The sequence below is a fragment of the Marmota flaviventris genome, chromosome 17 (assembly GCF_047511675.1).
Source record: "Marmota flaviventris isolate mMarFla1 chromosome 17, mMarFla1.hap1, whole genome shotgun sequence".
Taxonomy (NCBI): domain Eukaryota; kingdom Metazoa; phylum Chordata; class Mammalia; order Rodentia; family Sciuridae; genus Marmota; species Marmota flaviventris.
This window is the reverse complement of record NC_092514.1, coordinates 47227158-47250060: the sequence shown is the minus strand read 5'-3', so window position 1 is coordinate 47250060 and position 22903 is coordinate 47227158. Positions and strand designations below refer to the sequence as shown.

Sequence of the window (22903 nt, the reverse complement as noted above, 5' to 3'; positions counted from 1 at the left end):
GAGGAGGAGGAGGAGGAGGAGGAGGGAGGAGGAGGAGGGGGAGGAGGAGGAGAGAGGAGGAGAGGAGGAGGAGGAGGAGGAGGGGGAGGAGGAGGAGAGAGGAGGAGAGGAGGAGGGGGAGGAGGAGAGAGGAGGAGAGGAGGAGGGGGAGGAGGAGGGGGAGAGGAGGAGGGGGAGGAGGAGGAGGAGGAGGAGAGAGGAGAAGGAGGAGGAGAGAGGAGAAGGAGGAGGAGGTCTCAAACCAAAATCTGCTTCGGAACCCTCAGAGAGCAAAGGACATCTAAAAGTGCAAAACATGAGGCAAATGTACTTACACACTGTTCTTTCTAATATCTGCCCAAATCCGAGATAGTGAAATGTTCCTGAAGATGGTCTGCTGTGGGACTGAATCACAGCGGGCAGAAAGAACCATGAGGCTTGTTAGAAGCTGTGGGTTTGAAGGCTTCTTCACTTTATTTGCTGTGGGGTTTGGGGCCGGTCGGTTCCACCACCTGCAGAATAGAGATAGATACACCAATCTCAAAGGAAATTGAAGTCTTCCATGTGACACACCAGCTGCCATACTTTTTTTAGTTTGATAAGCACAGGTTGGGGTTCTGGTTGCCTCCCTATAGACTGACTCTCCTGCTGGGCCAATACACAATTTGCTTGCCTCTGTCTTTGCACCTTCAAGACACCACTGTTTTCTAGGATTGATCTCTGCTACTCCAATACCATTCCCAGCCAAGGATGTCTAAATCTGCACATTTTCAAAGAGGCAGATTTAGATGTATTAATAATGTGCATAAGGGTTTTCAAGTTGTATTAGTTTCCTAGGGCTGCTTTGTTAAAAGAACCCAACGTGAGATGCCTTCAAGTAACAGAAAGTTATTGTCTCATGGTTCTGGAAGCCAGGAGCTTAAATTGAAAGTGTTGGCAGGGTCATGCTCTGTGACGGCTCTAGGTGAGAATCCTCCCTCCTGTCTTCTGATTTCTGGTGTTCACATCCAATCAGTGGCTTTCCCTGGTTTGTAGACACATCACCCCTGTCTCCTGGCTGTCTTCTTCCTGTGTCTTCAGCTGGTCCTCCCTGTGTGTGTGTGTGTCTGCCTCTGTGTGCAAATTTCCCCCTGTTTATAACATACTGGTCCTTTTGGATTAGGGCTCACCCTGATGTCCCCATTTTCATATGATTATATCTGTATAGCCTTTATTTTAAAATAAAATCTCATTCTGTGGTGTTATGGATGAAGGTTTCAACATATCCTTTTAGGGGACAACCACATCAGGAATCCTACAGATCTGGGCTTGAATCTTGGAGCTACCATTAATTAGATACAGTCTTGGTTAAATGATTCACCTTCCTATGCCTCCATTTGTTCATTTCTAAATCTGGGAATACGCTCTCAGCTACACCATCAGATTGCTATGAGTTTAAAAGGGGATAATGCTTTTTAAGTACCCAGCCAGTGAAGAAGAGGGGCATTTTCATGGACCTATTGTTTTTAAGTTGTGGTGGGAGAGAAGGTCTTTCCTAGAAGCCCCCCAGAGGAACAGGTCACAATTTCATGTCTTCATAGAAGGGAGACTGGAAAAGTTAGTGGCTGTCATTTTCTGCCTGAATGATGGGAGGTGACAGTGGGAGATGAGTTCTTCCAGAGAAGAAGAGGTGGGTTGTGGGTGGGAAACCCTCAGCAAGAAGGCCCAGGTCGCGACTGTCTTTCTTACCTATGTTTCTACTTCCTAGTGGGGTGGCTTTCATCTTTTTTGGGGGAGGGATTGAACCCAGGGGAACTTAACCGTTAAGCCACACCCCCAGCCTGTTTTTTTTTTTTTTTAATTTTGAGACAAGGTATTGCTAAGTTGTTTAGGATTCACCAAGTTGCTGAGGCTGGCCTTGAACTTGCAATCCTCCTGCCTCAGCCTCCTGAGCTGCTAGATTATAGGCATGTGTCTAGTGCTGTCACCAGTTTTATGATTAACAATACTTTTGACCATGACCCTTCTTTCAGAAGCATGCCCTTGGTAGAGAAAACCCCAACACTCCTAGGAGGCAGGGCCATGCTATGTGAGTGTCCTATAGTAACCTGGGCACTGCTTCCAGCTCAGCACCATGAGAAGAGATAGAACAGGAAGAAATGGGTAGGAGCTCATGCATGCCTAGATATCTTGTTATCTGGGCACAGACACGGCTGATGGGGCTGACAGGTACATGGTGAGCTGGGCAGGAAGCTCAGGGGCAGAAAAAGGAGTACTCGGAATAAAAAGCAATGTCCTTCTGACTATCTAAAGCCCCACGTCTAAATCCTAAATGGTTGTGAGCACACAGACAATCTGGATTTCTTACAAAATCAGACCTGGGTGTGATAATGGTATTGCAGTTATGATGGATTTGGAAGCTTAATTATCGTGGGGTGAAAATCTCTCCCAAACTTCTGGTCTTAGTCCCAGATCTGCTAAAATAGACTCTCGATAACAGGCTCCAAGCACCTACATTTTGAACAGGATTTCCAGGTGATTTTGTTTAGCATAGGCATTGACTTTCTCTGAATCCATGTCTGTTGAGTCCCTCATACACTGATGTGGGAGAGATGTGCAGGATTTCTCATAATAATTATCACACGGGTAGCAGCTCATAGTAGCTGAAGGAAGTCTCTTTGGGGATCAAGGGACCTCAAGCCAAATAATAATTTTCTTTCAATTTCCCAGTAGGAACTTGGCCTAAACATGCAACTGTTATTTCTCAGAGATAATGGATGCAGCTTACCCTGCCTCTGAATAATCACGGAGCCTGTCTAGCACAGGGGGTAATTTTTATATACAGTCCTACAAAATGCCTTGTTATCTTCAATGTTCTATGCTTTCTAATTTCTCTAGGAAAATTACGGATGGTCATGCTTAGCTGTCATGCACTCACAGTAAAAAAACAGAAGGGAAAACCTCACTTAATCACATACATAGAGATACCTCTCCATCTTTGACACACTCACAAACACACATGCACGCATATGTACACACATACATTTAATTGAACAGCCCGATCAGAGCCTGGGATACATCTCAGTGGAAGAGCACTTGCCTAGCATATAGAGGTCCTGGGTTCAATCCCTTGCACCACAAAAACAAACCAACAAGTCAACAAAACCAGCCAGACTAGAGCCAAAGGGCACTAAGTCTCAAGATACTTTACATCTAGTCAACCTTCTTATACCCACTCTCAGAACTTACTCTTATTTTACATGTTGTTCTAACAGAACTTGGATCTAGTTTCCAATCCTTAAGTATAAGAGAAACAGCAAACAGACAGAAAGAAATGGGAAAAAAGGGGTAGAAACATTGAAAGCACCAAAATCTGAGAGCTAAATGCTCAACAGAAATGGTAGAGAGGGAAAAAACCAACAACCAACCATATAACAAAGAGAGCATTCTGGAGCTACCGAGTTGAAGGATAATACTCCCCTGAGCCTCCAGGGATCCCCACAGTCCTGTGGTACTTCTGTCCTGACAGTTGAGTATGATTTTTTTTCTGTTTTTGAGGGTGACTCTGCATCCTCATAAAGGCTAGATCAAGTTCTTTTTTTTTTTTTTTTTGTTTAGGAAACATGGGCTTGGGCATTATAGCTAAGAAAAGATTTATATCTTGAATGTTGAAATTTTCAGACAAGCTTAAGCTTCTGAGAGTCAGAGTTTTAGAATTGGAAAACATGTAATCTTCGGAAAATTAGGACTCATTGAGAGGGGATATGACAATAATCCTCTCTGTTAAGCTGACCCACCAGCTGTGACCGTCTACTACCCATCAGTTGAAACTGGTGAGCCAGAGAAAGCCTTTTTGACATTTCTGTTTTAGATGAATTGAAAAATCCTCTCCACATTGCAGAAAAGGAAGTTATAGGTAAAAAGAGAGAATTCACTGACTGCCACAAATAGCACTTGTCCAGATGTCTTTCCTACTTTTTCTTTCCCACGGTACCACTACCCGGGTCATTCTATCTGCCCTACCCCACCTCATCTCTCAGGTCCTAATCTGTTCCTATTCTTCAGATTAGCTTCAGTGCCTCCTCTTACAAGAAGCCACGTGGAAACTTCAGCTTGGTCTGTGAACTGGGTTTCTGAAGTTCCATGAGATGTTACGGAGCTCTCTTATTGTACTCTTCAATCTCTTGTTATAGGTATTTCCTTTTTCTTCCTATTAATTTTGCTCAAGGACAGAATCTGGATTTGCTTCATTTCTGTACCTTTAATAGCACCTGGCATAAGCTTTTGCATAGAATGAGTGTTTGATAAATGCTTGGTGAATGAACCAACAAATAAATCGAGGTAGACTTTGCATTCATCATTGCAACATTGAAAGCTACCTTTATTGATCCTTTGCCTTTGTCATCCTTACATTGTTGACATAGAGAATTAGAGACTCTAGGGGAAATAAGAACTTAGTGACAAAGGCATCCATGTGGAAAATTGGTACTCTGATTCTTTTTCCCTTAGGAGAGGAACAACTTTCCCTTCTCTTAAAATGTGGGGCCCCCAAATCACTGCTTCTCTCAAGTGGGGAGAAAGTTATTGACCTTCATAATGTGGCATGAACTCACAGCTACAGCGTCGGAGTGCATTTGCTTGACACTCTTTGGTTCATTGGTGCTTAACAAAAATAGTCTTAAGAGCATCTGAGATTTGTGTAATGAGTAGGGTTTTCAGAATGCTTTGATATGCAGTCTTTTTTGGTGTCATAACAAAATATAACAGGCAGGACACATTTTCAGATGAATGTCCTGAGGTTCAGTGAACTAATGTGAGCTGCTCAAGGTTATGTAGGATATGGCAGAAATAAGTGCATTTTTTTTTTTTTTTTTGGTCAGCATTTGGTGTAGCACCCAACCCAGCAGGGCACAAAGAAATTACTAATTCAAATCTTTCTTATTTGTTTCTCTGTTATCTTTGAATGCCTGCAGTAAAGCATTGATTTTTATCACTCAGCATTTTTATTGTTGTTGTTATTATTATATATAAATATTGATACAGTAATGATTAATTTTATGTGTCAACTTACAATATCTGGCTATGACACCCAGATATTTTGACAAACACCAGTCTAGATATCACTGGGAAGATATTTTAAAGATAAAATTAGCATTCAAGTCAGTAGAATTCAAATAAAACAAATGATCTTCCATAATGTGGATGGGCCTCATTCAATCAGTTGAAGACCTTAGGAGAAAAAAACTCAGACTCCCTGCTCCCAGAGGACTTCTGCCAGCAGACTATCTTCAGACTGAAGTTGCAACATCCACTTTTCTTTGAGTTTTTAGCCTGCCTGACTGTCCTGTAGATGTCAGATGTGCCAGTCTCCACAATTGTGAGTCATATTCCAAAACAAAACTTCTCTATATATGAGCATTATATTATTTTTCTCTAGAGAAACTTGACTAATATAGGCAGCTTTTAATTTATGAGGCTAATTTTTTTATGAATGCATTTAAATTTAACATGTAAGAACTCATGAATTTATGATACTGTTTTCTAAAAAGAAAGAAAAAATTTCCCCAATAAAAACAAACAAGCAAATAAAAACACTCAAAAAAAAAAAAAAAAAAAAAGAAAAGAAAACTAAACTAAACTAAACACCAAACAACTAAAAACCAAAAACCTCTAATAAACTAGACACTGTTGGAAGTAACTAAAATTTCAATGCCATATTCTGAAAACCAACTGTTCGAAGGAAAGAGTTAAACATTTTTTCTGTTCTTCCTCTATAAATGGTAAGTGCAGGGCAAACAAGCCTGAGCTGGTGAGAGAAAGTTTTCCTTTACAAAAGAATTCCATTCAGTACATGGGGAAGGGATGGTGGAGCTAGAACTGTTTCCTAACCTTTGATGTAGTAATTGATTCAGGTAATGATTGACAATGCGGAAACCGTGAAAAATCCATGAAGAACTTTATGGTGGCTTGATCATGCTGACCTCATATGAACCCGTTCATCAATTTGTGGATCACCAAGAGTGGAGCAACAGGACACTGCACACCTCCTGACATGGGGTGACATATACCAAACAGGAACATTGATTAAAAAATTTTGCCAAAAGTATGTAAGCCTGAATCCAGTCTTTAACATCAATGTACAGGAAATATAAGCAGATAGAAGAATAAATTAGAGCAAACAATGAAACACACGGACAAACCACAAATATGTAGCATGACTAAGAAAGAAAGGGTGCTATTCATAATTGTACTGGGATAAAGTTATAAACCTAGACTGCCCCAGTCATAAGAATGTGTTTCATTCTAATGGACCTTTGGCCTGGTTCCTGCAATAAGTGAGAAAAAGGAAGAGACTGTTTTAGATGAAGAGGTTTGAGAAAAATTAGAACCAAATGTAATGAGTAGAACTGATTTGGATTCTGACTGCAACCACTTGGAAACTAGGCCATTATTGACTGGATTCTAGAGATTCCAAGGAATCCTCACTTTGTAGATAGAGGAAGAATGTTAAGATCATGTAAGCAGGTCTCTATACTTTGTCAAGATGCACAATGAAATCCACAGGTGATAAAATGACATGGTGTGATTTTTAAAATATTATTTTATCAAAAGTAGGTAAGGTTAGTATGGCCATATCTTGATAAACTATTGCATTTGGGTGATCATTTTATGGAGAGTGTCTACCATTTTCTCTACTTGGTCCATTTGAAAATGTTCATAATACAAATGAGAAGCTAAATCAGAAAAAAAAAGACCTCCTAAAAAATCAGTGTATGCCATGGATGTTGGTCTTAGAGCACAATTAACTTTTTAACCTATAATTTATAGAGTAATGTTAAATATCTAATACACATTGTACTTGTTACATGCAGTTCCAAGTACATTATGTGTACTTTTACTCTAGATAGCTATTATTATCACTGCCATTTCACCTTTGAGGACACTAAAGCACAGACACATTAAGGAATTACCCTAGGTCACTTCTCAAGTGGTCGAGAAACTGGAGACTGAACTGTACAGTGTATTTCTAGCATCTAGCATTCTTGTTTTTTCTACTATTTTATATTTGGATGTTAACTCCTTTGAGTAGAGTCATATAAATTTCCATGTGACATAGGACAATGAATTATGGGACAGAGAAACAGGAGAAAAAGAGCTTTCTTCTACGGACAGCTTTAGGCAAAATTTTAGAACACGTGTGGTTTACTTTGGGCCATTTTTCTCTCGGTCTTTCTAGGCTCCTACTTTCATTTTGATTTCTTCAAAACCCCAAATGTTTAGTGACTTTATGTTTTCCTGATCCCTCTCATAACAGTTGGCTGGGAGATGATAATTCAAATGGAGATCCAGATGCCCATTTCACTAGATTTTGGTAGTGTGGAAATTTTGGAAGTTGTACTTTTAATAAACATTCAGTTGATTTTGATATAGCTTGTCCTGGCCACACTTCAAAAGGATAGGGCTGACATTTTCAACATACTGTACCCAATCCTCTAACCCAAGTGAACTTATCTTTCTCCATTCTAATCTCCAAGTCAAGTATTAATTTCTCATTCTTTTTTATTTTTGATTATTTTTTGTTGATGCCTATTAATTATACAGAATAGTATGTGCATAAAAGCAGACATGCAGACCCATGGAACAGAATAGAAGAAACAAAGACAAACCGCAAAGCTATAATAATCTCAATCTGGACAAAATTCCCCAAAACACACATTGGAGAAAAAAAAAAAAAAGCTTCTTTAACAAGTAGTGCGAAGAAAACTGGATATCCATATATAGAAGAATGAAACTAGATCCTTATCACCCTGTATAGAAGTAAACTCAAAGTATATCAAAGATTTAAATGTCAGATCAGAAACTTTCCTGGTATTAGAATAATAATAATAAAAAAAAAAAACCACAGGGAAACTCTTTAACAAACAGACACAGGCAAAGACTTCCTGAATAAGACTGTCATGGCTCAGGAAATAAACAAAGAGCAAATAAATGAGAAGGCATCAAATTAAAAAGCTTCTTCACAGCAAAGGTAACAGTGAACAGAGTGAATAGATAGATTACAGAAAGGGAGAAAATCTTTACCAGCTACTCTTCCAACCTAGGACTAATATCAGAAATTATAAGAACTCAAAAAACTCTACATTAAGAAACAACAAATAACCCAATCAATAAAATGAGCAAATGAACTGAGCAAACTTTTCTCAAAAGAAGAAATACAAATGGCCAACAATTCTATGAGAAAATGTCCAACAACTTTAGCCATCAGGGAAATGTGAATCCAAACTGCACCAAGATTCCATCTTGGTTTCATATTCTTTTGTTTAGCACGAATAGGAAAGCAGTCCAATCAAACAAACCAATTCACACTAAGATGAGAATAACTAATAGCAGCTCCTTCAAAGTTTCAGAATTCTTCACCTTCTAGACAGAAGATAATTTGCCACCAAGTTAGAGCAAATTGACTGATGGATGTGCTTGTTCATTTACTTATTTGACAAACGTGTATTAAACACATGCTGTCGGCTGGGCATAGAGAACACAGAGGTCAGGAAGCCACGGCCTCTGTTCTTAAGGAACTTATGCCAGAGCTGGAGAACAGAGACTAGAAGCAGGTGATTCCAATATAGTCCCTATGGAGTTTAGTAGAGGTTGCTGTGTGGTCACAGGGCAGGGTCCCAGAGTGGTGAGGAAGGTGAGGTGTCAGGAGAGATTGCACTGAGAAAGAGGATGTCAGCTGAGCCCTGAAGTTCCCTGCAAAAATTTAAGAGGCAAAAAAAAAGGGGGGGTGGGGGGGGGTGGGGTAAAGTCAATGGAAGAAACCCCAAATACGAAATACCAGAATTGAGGGGTATTTCAGGTGGGTGGGGAATCGCAAGAAATGAGGCCTGGGTCAGTCCTTGTGGGTGCCTCGCTCCATCCAGTTTAGCTCCCTGGGGCTTTTCCCTCTTCCCGCAGGTGGTATCACGCAGGAGGGCTTAGACAGACATCATGGAAAACAGCAAGCAGCTAAGTCAAGTCTCCAGTTCTGCTTCCTTGAGAAATCAGGAGAGGCAGGGCTGACACCCCTTGCTGCTAAGTAGTGCTGTCAGCCTTTGGCTCTTCTGAGGCAAGTGGTTGCAAGAAGCCTAAAGGTCATCTGGAATCTGGGCAGATTCAAACAAGGCTTTCGCTGCTCTGAGATAAAGTTACCAGGGAGGTGAAGTAAGAAGCTATGCTTATTTCCCCTCAACTCTTACCTTTACTCAGAAATTGAACATTTTGGGGTTGGCTGATTACAATGACATGGTCCAATAGAGTCCACCTTGGCTCTTCACCAACATCCAAAAGTCAGTATCCAGAGTCAGGCCAGGACACTAGCCCCATGTCCACTGAGTCTGCACTGGAGACCAAAAGAACTTGCCCACTTCTCCCTGGTGGCTGGAATTACTTGCACTCTGATAGCTCCAGACAGAGGTGTCGTAACTAGTAGGTTGGCATGGAGACTGTATTAAGAAATGCTCCCCAAAGGCCCTTTGCCTTCCTTTAAACACTTGCCCAGCAATGGAAATTCATCATAGAAAAACTGGAAATTATGCCTAACTCTAAAGAAAAAAATATCACAGTTGCCCAGGGTTCCATATTGTTCATGCAATTTTGTTGCTTGTGTTTCCAGACATACAGAAATATGCATATGTATTTTACATATATATTTTTACTATTATGGAATCATATATACTATTCAGAAATTACCTTTACTTCCCTTAATGGTGTATGATCCTCATATTAAAATGTCCATTAATTCATTGCTACAATGAATGCATACTATTTCAGTGTAAAGATACGCCAAACATTTAAACGATTCTCATTTTGAACATTTAGCTTGTCACCAATGTTTCATTCTTTCTTTATTTTTTATGTACTTCTTATATGTGCATTCGATTTTTTTTTTTCCCAGAGGAGAAACTGCTGGGCCAAATATTTTCAATTTTTAAAGGCTTTTGATGCATGTCAATTGCCCTATAAATAACTTGTGTGAGTGTATATGCTCAGCAGTAGGGTGGAAAAACCCATTGTCCTACATCATTGCCACCATCGTCATCATCATTGTCATCATCGCCATCATCGTGGGCATCGTACTGGTTAATATACACTGAGCACTTAGCATGTTCCTGGCAAAGGTCTAAGCATTTCATTTGCAGCATCTGATTTAGCTGTCACAACAACTCTGGCAGATACTATGATTATTCAAAATGTAGGACAGAGAAAGTGCAATTCATGATTATACTTAAAAAACAGAATGTAAATGAAAAAGTAAAAAAAAAAAGTTATTTCTATCATTTTCAAATTCCACTGTTGACAATTGTCACTGTTCAAAGCCTTGTCTGTGCTTCTCTAGATGTTTTCTATGCACATAAAAAAACATCTAAGTGTGGGAATGTACTTTTTATTAAAACACGGAAGAGATATTACAGACACCATCAAACTTTTATGAAACCTCCATTTTCTTCTAAGAGTACATCACGGTCTTCTTTCCATAGCAGTTTCCATAGCAGTCTGTGTAGATTCACCTCCTTGCTTTTCACAGGTGCCTGGCATTCCAGTATGTGAACACACCACATTGGTTCATGTGTCTTTCTCATCTTCTAACCAGGCTGTAAATTTTGTAAAGCCATAGCACAACTCCTGGCATTTAGCAAAGGTCTGAACTTGTAGCAAGTAAATATGGAAAGGAGGGGAAAAAATGTTTTCTACAGAATGTATATTTTCTCCGAAAGATCAACTACGCTAAATAGAAATGGTAATCTGATTAAGCTACCCTGAGCAAGTTATGAATCTCTATTTAGTTAATGTCAGGAATTAGTTAATGCCATTAGTAACTGGCTACCGTTGGGGGGTGGGAATCCTGGGAAATCTTATGAATTATATTTTCAAGGAGACATAACATCTTTGAAGTTTCCCTGATAGTTTCATCATCAAAAGCATCTGAAGTAGAGGGGGAAATCAGTAGAAAAGATCTCAGCGGCCTAGGTGTGGCACTGTCCATGACAGTATGACTTGAGCAGGGCGTTTTTCTCTTCTCTTTGCTGTTTCATTAGGGGTTTGGACTGCTGAGGCATGCATGAGGACTCTTTCTTAAAAAGTCATGACATCCAATGAATTTATAAGACAGAAAAAAATCCACCATGTGAGGCATATGGTGGGAATGAGCATGGTAGCTCATGTTCCCTCAAGAATAATTTTAACTCTTGGTTCGTACACTTGACATTTTTTGAGATGGAAAAATACATAAAGGAGAGCATATAATATGGTCTCGGAGTGAAAGTGAGAAGTGAGCCAGCCCTGCCGTATGGTCTCCCAGAAATGGTGCAGGAGAAAAATCAGTCTATGCTATTCATGCCCTCCTACTTCAAGCACATTCCAAACAGATTTAACCATGATTGGAATACTGTTATGAGGAGCCAGGGATACACTGGGTAGGGTCATATGCAAATTCACTCATTCGATGCAGAAAGTGAAAACAAGAGGTGCCAACTGGTACATACACTGTGATTATAAATATGCACTATATATATATATATATATATATATATATATATATATATATATATATATATATATAAAGAATGTCAGAAAATGCAACAAAATAGTGTAGTACAATCTGGGTAATGGGATTATGGGTGAATTCTATTTTCTTCTCTCTACTCTGCTGTATTTTTTTTCCCTCAAAGTTTTCCAAATGAATAGGCATTCCTTTTATGATAAAAAAATGCAATCAGAAAACATCTTCAAATATTAATTGAAAAAATGAGCAAACCATGACATTGCATGCTACTAGAGATGGCTTCCAAGTAGTTCACATCATCCTTTCCTTCTCTGAATTTTTCAAGATTATCTCAACAAGTGTAAAAGGTGGTGGAGGTGGTGGTGGCGGGGGGGGGAGGGGTGGGAAACAATCCTACTAGGGCGATTGCTCATTCCAAACTCATTCTCTCCCTTTTCCTTTCCAATGGAACCCTGGTTTCGTTTGAAATGTTGATGTCCCCAACAAAAAATCCACCTCTTTCAGTCTTCCTTCTAGATAGATGTAGACGTTAATTAAGTTCTAGCCCATGAAATATAAATAGAAGTGTGGGTGAGCCTTGCAGCTAACTCAACTAGCATGTGTCTCTTTGCTTTTCCTCCTACTCCTCTCCTTGCCTGGAATTTAGACTGAAGATTTGAAGCAACTTTTAGTGAGAAGACTACCGCAGGAATGAAGAAAAGCTGGTGGAGCAGAATTAAAGGTACCTGGGATATTGGGGGCATCTTGGAGGCTCTGTTTCTGGCTGAACCACTTTGTTCCCAATCTTGGGCTGCAGGAGAGAGAACAAACTCACCACTGCATTCTGCTTTTTTTTTTTTTTTAAATTTTCATAGCTAAGCATAATTTCTAACTCATGTACCCAGAACAATAAGGCAAACTTGAATTCCTAGCCATCTTTTTTTTTTTTTAAAAAAAAAAACAAAACAATTTTAGGGAGAATGCAATTGAAATTCACTGAGGATAGAAATTACAGGCAATATTCTACTAAAAATTAAAGATCGTCTCCAAAATGCCAATACATCAAATCTGTTTCCCATCGCCGTCGTCATTCCATGTATGGTGGTGATTTCATTATTTTTACATTTGGGGACAATAAGCGTGTCCATACACCCCAGCAACTAGGAAATCAACACACCACCATATGCCTGAACTGAGACCATTTGTCACGGTTTACGTTCCTTCCAAAGACTGCAGAACAGAGCTTGACTTGAAGAAGCACCAACGTGGGAACAGTTACTTGAAATGTCAGATGGAAAGCACATTAGCAAATGGGGTGTGTGCATGCACCCCGGAGAAGGAAAGGACTCAACCCTCCATTAGGCTTCCTGCTGCCGCCCTCTGATCAACAATGCCCCAGCTACCGTTTTTCAGACAAATCCTCCCGTCACTAGATATTTAATTCTAGAAGGCCAAAGTGGGAAGAGACAGAAAAGATCAGGGAAAAAGAAAAGATGCTGGGTCAAACATGTCAGAGCTGAAAGAACCTTGGAAGGTGACTCATTAATTCTAGCATATGCAGATGAGCAAGTGGGGACTGGTGTCCCTAGGGAGAATGACTGGGTTTGAGATGGAACCCTTGGTTGCTTCTCATGGGCCTCCTTGATTGTAAGCCTGTCTGCTGCATCCCCAGCCTTCTGTACCCACTTGAAGCATGTCAGCCTCTTCCCTACTGTGAGTGGCAGCAGTTTGTTTCTACAGGGATGCAATTTTTGCTCTCCAATGGATGTAAACTATCTTTCTTTTTTTCCAATGAGAAACAAAGTCATCCCCGGAGGATGGAGAATTCGTGATGTGTTTAGTTCTTTACTAGGTACTGCGGGGGGTTGAAACAGATGTACGAGACAGTCTTTTGCTTGAAGTACTTAAGATCCAGCCAGGAAAGAGAACACAAAGGAAATGAATCGGATTTATCAACTAAAGGGAGAACTTACCTTTGCATGTAAAATAGTCATCCAGGAATTCTGCAAACCATCCTTGGCAATACAAAGATTTATTCCCCACGTGAACATTATTATTTTTTACTTGAACCTATTTCTTATGTCAAATTCTTAGACAGGGTTCCAGAATAAAACCTGGGGTTGGTTAGGTGGGAGAAGATTGGAGGTAGATTATTCCCATTAGTCACAGACCTAATCAGAGCTGATACGGTGGAGGGATAGAGGGCAGATCTTCAAAGTTAGACATACAAAAAGATTTATATAACATGCATATGATTTAAAATAATGTGTATGTGTGTCTGTCTAATGCACAAAGGCACACTGTTTATTTATTTAAGTAGACACTCACAGGGTGAGTATTAAAATTTTCTTGACTGATGCTCAAAGCCATTTAGAGCCACTGATTTAAATAGTTTCTTTGAGCTTTGGAGCCTCAATTGCCTAAAATGTATAAAATCGGGAAAATGTCATTACCTCTCCAGGTAGTAGTGATCCTTCAGACAACGTATGCAAAGTGCTTAGTACGTTTTTTGCTGTCTCTTGGGACATTTCATAAAGACAGAGCTTACATCTGTTGTGGGCAGTGATGCATCCCCTGACCCTGGCATTGGGTGTGCAGGAAGTAGGTGCTCTGTAAGTATTCGTCAGATAGATGGAGAATGGTCTGTAGGTCTATACAGTTCCTTCCACATTAACTGTGCCTCCAAGTGTATCTGCGCTCCACAAGTGACATAATTGGAGTACACAGGACTGAGAATGACATTGTGGTGGGAATAACCCTCAACTCACCTTCTGTATACAAACAGGTCCATCGTTCATTAGCTTAGGTAATTCTTTTATTTTTTTTTAAATATTTTTTTAGTTGTTAATGGGCCTTTATTGTATTCACTTATTTATATGTGGTGCTGAGAATCTAACCCAAGTGCCTCACACATGCTAGGCAAGCGCTCTATCACTGAGCCACAATCCCAGTCCCTAGCTTAGGCCATTCTTAATGGTAAAACAGATGATTTGCAACACAGGGCACAGTAGACGGTGATTCACCAGTATGCTATGACTGTATGCTTTCAGCCACCTTTCCAACCACATCTTATCACACCTTCTGATCTAATCTGAATCTGGATTCTTTTACCAGACACGTTTGGATAAATCACTGACTAAAGAGTGTTTTTTTTTTTTTTTTTTTTTTAATGAAACCAGAAAAGGTGTAAATGAGAGAAAATGAATGTAAAGTTCCAGAGCAGAAAAGAACTAGGCTACATAGAGGGAGACCTTCTTGATGGTGAGATTTGTCAAATCTTGTAAGTCGTCGATTATTTCCTTCTCTGGGTCTTCTGATTTTCCTCCTGAGCATGTGTATCATGATTGTTGCATGTGAGTTTTTCTCCCAAATTCGATTGTCAATATCAGCTTTTCTTCCTCCTGCAGTGACAGACTTTTGCTGGTAAATTGCCATGATAGGAATGCTTTTATCCTATTTGGTCGGTGTTCCAGATTCCAAATTCCACTACCACATTTCCACTGAACTGCTCTTGTGCGATTATAAGGCCTCTTTCCAAACAGCACCTTTTCTCTCTCCCTGCAGCATTTTGGGCTTCCAAAAAAGGTCTCCATCCTGCAGGTATCTCAAGGTTTATACTGTATGCTTATCAACTCTCAATTGTAGTTGAGGCCACCAGGCTGCGATGTGCCAAACAGAACCAGCCGATCCCAGCCTATGGTTGGGGTTTAATTAAATAACGGGCGGGTGCAGAGAAACCTCAAGTTAAAAAAAAAATGTGCAGACAACTTCCCACTCTCTTGAGAGATTATGGAACAGCTAAGATCTTTCTTACTCTTCGTGTCACAAAGCCCTTATCTGGAACTGACAGCGTGAGAAGGTTAAAGTTGACATCAAGTGTTACAACACAGGTAGCTATAAATGTTCTTGTACTTTCTATATCTCAACCACCAGTGTTCTCAGGAAAGGGGAAGTCATGAGAAAGAAGCTGTTCTCAACACTCCTGAGAAATACTGGGTGGCCTCTCAATCCCAGGGAGTTTGGGCCTTCATCTAGAGGACTGTGTCATTCAAAACACAAAAATAAAGCCAGGGAGTGACAAATGGCAAGAGTGTGTCAGATCTACATCCATCTTGACGAATCACTCTGTGACTCTGCATGGATTCTGGGCAGCTATGGAATCATGGGGCAGAGTCAGAAATGAGTCAGGGTCTCTGGACTCTAAGAATTCCATCCCAAAAGTTTATGCAAGAGAAGCTGGAATTCTCCTGTCTCTGAAAGAAGAATAATGGTTTCTGCCCCTACACATTTTCAGGAGGATTCAGTGAGGTACCTAATACTTGCATGATGGCTTTTCCAGAAGTCATGGGGTATCTGGAGAGACTTTGGATCATTTGGAGCTAGTTCTGGGCTTTTTCTGCTTCAATCAAATAGTTTTGCACAGGAAGCCCATAGTTTTACTATGTGACTTGTTCCTGGTCCCAAGACCCCCGACTCTGTCTCTTCCCATAGATTGGAGTAACTGACCTTGAAGAGGCTTGAGGTGTTAAGCATCCCATCCTGTGTCCTAAATATTCCCTTCAGGCACTCTATTAGTTCATTAGGGCCATCCTAACCAAGTGCCTCAAACAGAGTGACTTAAACAAGAGAAATTTACTGTCTCACACTTCTGGAGGCTGAAACCCAAGATCAAGGTTTCAGCAGGGATTGCTCCCTTCAAAAGTGCAAGGAAAGGATCGTTCCTCGCCCTTTTTCTACCTTCTGGTTCTTGGGATGGTGGTGACATCACTTCAGACTTCATATGGTCTTTGCTCTGAGTGCATGTCTGGGCTCAAATTCCCTTTTATAAGGATGCCAATCATATAGGATGAGGGCCCTTCCCGACACCCACATGACCTTATTTTCACCCATACAACGGCAATGACCCTATTTCCAAGCAAGGGCACCTTTGAGGGGCTGTGGTGAAGGACTTCAACATATAAATAGGGGAGAGTTGCAGAGTTCAATCCAAAACAGATGCTTTCTCTTCTTTCCAAATTTCTGCTGCATGTGGCCCCCTCTCCAACCTCTCAACCCTCCCTCCTCAGCACTCCTGCAAAATAACCTGAATTGGCTGAGCCTTCCCGTGAGGCCATCTCTCTTTATTGTCACCGTATTTGCTGGCATAATAATAGTGGCTTTCATTCTGTTGAAATCTTACTGTATGTTGAGATACTTATGCATGTTATTTCAATCCTCATGGACATTAACATTACATCCACGTTTTCATTACAGGAAAATGTTCAGAAGTTAAGTGTACGTGAAGCTTAAGACCAGTAGTGACCCAGGGGTACTTGAGCCAGGCCTGTCTGGTTGTCCGCCCAGTCTTTGTCCACTCCACCCCAGTGTCTTATGGAATACCAGGGAACAATGTTCTGCCCAAATCTCAAAGATTACTTTTTTTCCTCCAATGGAAAACCATGGCCATATTTTTCAGAGGAGAAAATCTGCAAGTCCATAAGATCATTTAATAGACATGTATTGAATAACCCTCTAGGGATTAGATTGCAATTCTAGCAAAAGAGGAGAGAGAGAGAGAGAGAGAGAGAGAGAGAGAGAGAGAGATATCAGGTAGGCAGAACAAACAAGAGGGGACACTTTCCTTTAATAGCCGGGCACAGTGGCACATGCCTATAATCCCAGTGGCTCAGGAGGCTGAGGCAGGGGGATCGTGAGTTCAAAGCCAGCCTCAGCAAAAGCAAGGCCCTAAGCAACTCAGTGAGACCCTGTCTCTAAATAAAATACAAAATAGGACTGGGGATGTGGCTCAAGTGATCAAGTACCCCTGAGTTCAATCCCTGGTATCCCTCCCCAAAAAAAGATAGGGCAGAAGGCCACACCTCCAGAGCTGAGTTCAAATCCTGCCCCCCATGTGGGCCAGCTGTGTAGCTTTGCATGAGCTTTACCTCTGAGCTTTCAGGTCCTTATCTTTAAACTAGTTTTCGCTCGGCTTCTCTCAGAGAGGAGTGTGAAAGTAAGTGATAATGTGAATAAAATGTACCTAGCAAAATTCTTGATGGATCTCCATTCCCCGCCCCCCTCACTTCCTTCATCTTGGAAGTGTTCTGCGTGTGTTCTTCCCACAGTTGTGATTCACATTAGGCCCCGATTCTGCATTCACTTTGATACAAATTGCTCGCAATGAGAGAGTAATGGGTTAAAATAAAGTGAACTAAGGGAGTCCTAATCCCGTCAGGCAGAGTACTCGAAGGTCCAGGGGGTTTCTGGGTTCCAGCTGGTAATCCATCCCACCAGGTTTTAATACTATATTTCTAACGCATTAGAACCTCACAGCTGCACCACTAATCGTTCCATTAGGAAATGAAATTTTAATTAAAAATAAGAAATAATTCATGAAGGTTTAAAATACAGAGAGCTAAGGAGATCATGTTGTAGAGAGAGCCTGGGGGCAGAGACAGGAAAAAGGCAGGGCATGAGTCCCTGCTCTAAGGCCAGATACCCCTGGGAAAATCATGATTTCTTCTGGGCTCATTTCCTCACTGGTTGCAATGGTTTGAATGTGTTCCCCAGATGCTCATGTTGGAAACTTAATCCCCAAATTTATATATTAATGGTATTTAGAGGTGAGGCCACTGGGGTACCTAGGATTAGATGAGGTCACGTGGGTGGGGCCCCTATCCTACCATTAGAGGATTTATAAGAGGAGGAAGAGAGACCCAAGCTGGCATGCTCACTCTGTCTCACCATGTGATGCCCTCTGCTGTGCCATGATGCAGCCAGAAAGCCCACAGCACATACCAGCACCATGTTCTTGGACTTCTCAGCATCCAGAACCGTGAATTAAATGAACCTCTGTTCTTTATAAGTCATCCAGCCCGTGGTACTCGGTTATAGCAACAGAAAATGAATAAGATGCCAGTAAAATTCTTAAATTTTTATATCTCTAGCTTCTGTAAGATTCCAAGAGTCGATGATTTACAGACGAGATTATTTTAAGTGTTAAGAATGTAGTTTCTGTTTAAAGAGCATAAATTCAATGAACCCCAAATCAAATCAACCAGAGGCTTGATTTATTCCAAATTCACCTTAGAGTGTTTTCTGTTTCCTTCTTTTCTTCCTTTTTTTCTTTCTGTCTTTATTTTTGTTCCCTTTATCTGTTGTAGTGGTTATGATTGCTATTATCATCATTTGTTTTTTTCTCTTGTAATTTATTTTTCTATTCTCCACTTCTGTTAATTTTCCTCTTCAATTGATTCTAATATAAAATAAAGACATAATTGGAAATATTTTTATTTAAAAATTTTTGAATATTTATTTCATACTCTTTTTTTAAAAATTTTTTTTTAGTTTTTGATAGACGTTTGTTATTTATTTATTCATTTATATGTGGTACTGAGAATCGAACTCGGTGCCTTACACATGCTAGGCAAGTGCACTACCGATGGGACACAACCCCAGCCCCTATTTCATATTCTTAACTTTAATATTAGATGGGTTGAACATATGTTTCTGTCTCTCAATAACATACATTAATTATTATTATTATCATTGTTTTCTTGTGGTCCACTGATATTTTTTTCCCCAATTGATGAATATATATGTATATTCATTCCCATGACAGGGGAAATAAGAAGATTAGTCCAGGGGAAGCTCACACTAGAGAAATAGCAGATTCCTAGAAGACACTGTGAATTTACTGTGTTTACCCCTTCCTTTTATATTTTCATTATAAAAGCAGAGATGACTACTTGACCATAAAAGAAAAAAGGTTGTGTTAGTCAATTGCTGTGACAAAATACCTGAGAAAATGAACTTGATAAATAAAAAAGGTACATTTTGGCTCATGGTTTCAGTGCATGGTAACTTGGTTCTATTGCATTAGGCCTGTGATAGGACAGTGTGTCAGTGGTAGCGTGTGGCAGAGGAGGCCTGTTCATTCATTGGCCAGGAAGCAAAGAGAGAAAGAGGATGGGAGCAGGTACCCAACAGCCCATCAACAGAATGCCCCCGGTGACCTAATTTCCCTCCACCAGGTCCTTTCTTGAAAAGGTTCCACCACCTCCCAATGGTGCCACAGGCTGGTGGCCAAGCCTTTAACACATAGGCTTTGGGGAAGCTTTCAAGATTCAAACTATAGCAGGATTTTCAATATCATTTTCACATCATTTGCCTACGAGAAAGTATACTTTTCTGATATAATCAGAACAAAATTAAAAATAAATGTCAAAATCAGAAAAAAAAAAAAAAGAAGAGGGGTTATCTTCACCTTTGCTATAGCTATTTAATCATTCAGAGTGGAAACCGTGCTCCTTGTGACCGCTGGCAGGGAGGCTGTGCCAGGCCCTGCTCTCCAGAGGGCTGTGGGGGCCACTCACCCTTCAGTCAGAGTCTCTTATCTTTGATGCCCAAGTCTAAGACGGAACTGGCCATTCAACATCATTCGAGTGCTCCTTGAGCCCTTCCTGCACACGTGGCACCTCTGTGGACTCCTGGACCCTGGGTGGACTTCTAGCAGAGCACCTGCAGTGCCTTCTCCTTCTTCATTGACTAAGTCACCCGGGACCCCTCTTCCTTCTGTCAGGCAGCAAAGACCAGAGGGCACGGGGCCTGATGGGCTTGTTTCTTTGTATTTCTACCCAGGTCCTCATGGAAAGAAGGGTTGAATAAATCACCAAAGGAACATGTAAGTTGCCCTGAGCTCAGGGAGAGGAGGATTAATACACACACACACACACACACACACACACACACACACACCCTCTGGAGATAATAATGCAAAATTAGGCCAGTAAATGAATGAACAGGGTAACAAGTTGATTAGTCAACAACAATGAACAAAGGGCGTGAGAAAGATGCCCAGCAGTGTTCTGGGGAGTGGAGACACCAAGCTGAGGGACCTTGACCTCAGCTTGATTGAACCCAGGGACACTTAACCACAGAGTCACATCCCCAGACCTTTTAAATTTTCCTTTTGAGACGGGGTCGTGCTAAGTTGCATAGGGACTTGCCAAGTTGCTGAGGCTGGCTTTGAACCCGCCATCCTCCTGCCTTGGCCTCCCACGCCGCTGGGATTACAGTTGTGTGCCACTGCACTTGGAAGAACCTTGGCTTTTTAATGAGCCTTCACAAACTTTGTATTACAGATTGGAGGACTCAGGTCAAACAACTTGACGAGCAGCATGGCAGGGAATCACGACCCCAAGTGTCATAAATGCTATGGCCATGCGACAAGCAAGGTCTCAAGTGCTCTCTCATTTACATAGCCCAGGCCTGTCACCAGGCTGAGGCTCGAAGAGCTGGCTGACACAGCCATGGTGACACAGCTGCTAAGTGGAGGAGGCAGGTTTGAACCCAGGCTCCAAGCTTTGTCATCTTCATTGTATGCTCTACAGTGACCATGTTCCCTTCTGCCACGCGGCCAGCGCTGGCTTCATGAAAGAAGGTTCGGTTCATAAGAAATTACTAGGGAGTTTTTAATTAAAGAGACAGACTCTCATTACCTTTAACACCAGCTCTGAGAGGGCTTCTCCTAGCTCCCGCCTCCAGCCACCTAATGCAGTGGCAAGGTTTACTGAAGAGGGGAGAGAGAGAGAGAGAGAGAGAGAGAGAGAGAGAGAGAGAGAGAGAACACGCCAGGGAGTGGGCTTTTATTGGGGAACAAAAAATCCCAGGGAAAATCCCATCCAATGAAGGTTAAGGGGGCAGCATCCCAAGGTCAGGGGTGACGACTGGGTCTTCAGGACAGTGGCCAGGCCCACCTCTGCACGGACAAGCCCTCGGACCTGGGAAAGGGTGGGGAATGGCTCAGACACAGCTGTATCTAAGCGCCTCTCACCCAGCCAGGGAGGTAACTCAAATCACGTGTGAGATTGGCCTCCCACATTCCCTACACTGACATACTGTCACCAGGTGAAGAACTGCTAAGTACAGAAATAACAGTAACCTGAAGCCAGTCCAGCATAGTCACCTTGAATGTAAAGGACTTGGAAAGTATAGGAAGGATTTGAGTGTCATTCCTCATTTCTCTCTCTCTGCCTGTCTCTCTCTCTCTCTCTCTCACACACACACACACCTCTCTTCTACTCTTTCCTTTCAATCCTTACTCAACGCCAACCTCTCCTATCAGGAATGACAGTAACTGACTTCATCATACAATAGTCCTGCTGATATTTTGCATTTGGAGAATTCAACTGAAGACCACTTTGGGCATCTTACCTTAAACAGTTGCTTTATCTACAAAGAGGGGGGACCAGAAAGCAGAAAGTAAGACAGACGTCCAGCTTCCTTAGCCAAGCAGGACCCACGTGCTGGGAGAACTGGAGCCACTATAGGCAAGAGTTGGTCCTCTCTTGCAAGTCCAGGGGTCTCTCCCCAGGGTCCAGTGGTCTCTCCCCAGTGTCCCATATCCAGCTCACACCATGGTGCTTTTCTTCCCCAGTGGGGCAGGATCTTTCATATGAAGGCCAGGCCCCCTGGCCCAGGGGGCCCCAGGAGTGCTCTGTGGCATCATCACCAGGTGTATGGAGGGCGGGGCGTCCGCGGTGGCCTCGGGAGCATACTCCTTACTGGGGTCCTTGCCTCGGCAGTCATAGAGCACACAGGAGATGAGGAACACCAGGAGCAGGATGACGTAGCTCACAACTAAGATGATCAGGTTCAAGGTGACAGGGTCGATCTCCAAGTAGAACTCCATCACCTCTCCTACGGTGGGGACGTGGACCTAGCGGAAAGGCATTTGGGGTCAGTTTTGGCCCGGCAGGGAGCAAACTGTAGTTCATTAGAATAGCTCCATGGACTCTGTTGTAAAAAAAAAAAAATACAATAATCCCCACTGTTCCAGGAAACCTTGAGGATTAGAGCTGCTCTGTTTAATAACTTAAGCTCTTGCTGTTAATACCCCAGAGCCACCAAATCACAGACACCGTCTCTCCCCAGTTCCCCTACACAGAGAGAGAAAGAGAAGGAGAGATGGTTCTCATGCTACGAAATCCTGGTACGTAAGGAGTGACCACAAAAATCCCCCATGGAATTTTTGGTGAGCCAAAGCACCGTCAATAAGCACACCGAGATTAAAGTTAAGAACCTGGATTGTCCTGGGCCAACTGCATTGTTTTCATTTAGTAAGGAAAGTTCAATGCCAAGTATGGAGTGATTGGGGCTATCAAGCCGGTGGCCTTTGGGAGTGGTTGTATTTCTTTAACAACAGGAAAACACCAGTAGCTGGCATTTTTACCCTCTCTTCATTCCCCCCCCCCCCACACTCGTCAATTAAAAAATAATTCTAGTCCTTCTCCTGTGTTTCAGGCTCTGTGCTAAGCAAGGAAAGTGTGACAGAAATAAGATACAGATGCATTTAGTCACCAGGGCCGATAGATGTTAAATAACTGCACAGGGCACCCTGGAGGAAGGCTGGGAATAGTGGGTCACAAGAGAAAACAGACAGAC

The 22903-nt window shown here is 41.6% G+C and overlaps 1 protein-coding gene across 10 annotated transcripts in view; it reads right to left on the bottom strand.

Moving 5' to 3' along the window:
* Positions 1-22903, bottom strand: part of LOC114079095 (small integral membrane protein 36-like) — a 235256-nt gene that overhangs the window by 168396 nt on the left and 43957 nt on the right. For 3 of the 10 annotated variants that reach the window (XM_071603613.1, XM_071603610.1, XM_071603609.1), the window contains one exon: positions 20252-22178. The exons of 1 other annotated variant lie outside the window; for it this stretch is intronic. In XM_071603613.1, coding sequence (XP_071459714.1) covers positions 21870-22151 — 282 coding nt within the window. In that variant the 5' untranslated portion in view covers positions 22152-22178 and the 3' untranslated portion in view covers positions 20252-21869. Of the gene's footprint in view, positions 1-314; positions 492-14673; positions 14881-20251; positions 22256-22903 lie in introns of those variants that run through there. 6 more of the 10 variants (XM_071603611.1, XM_071603612.1, XM_071603608.1 and 3 more) reach the window with 4 other exon arrangements.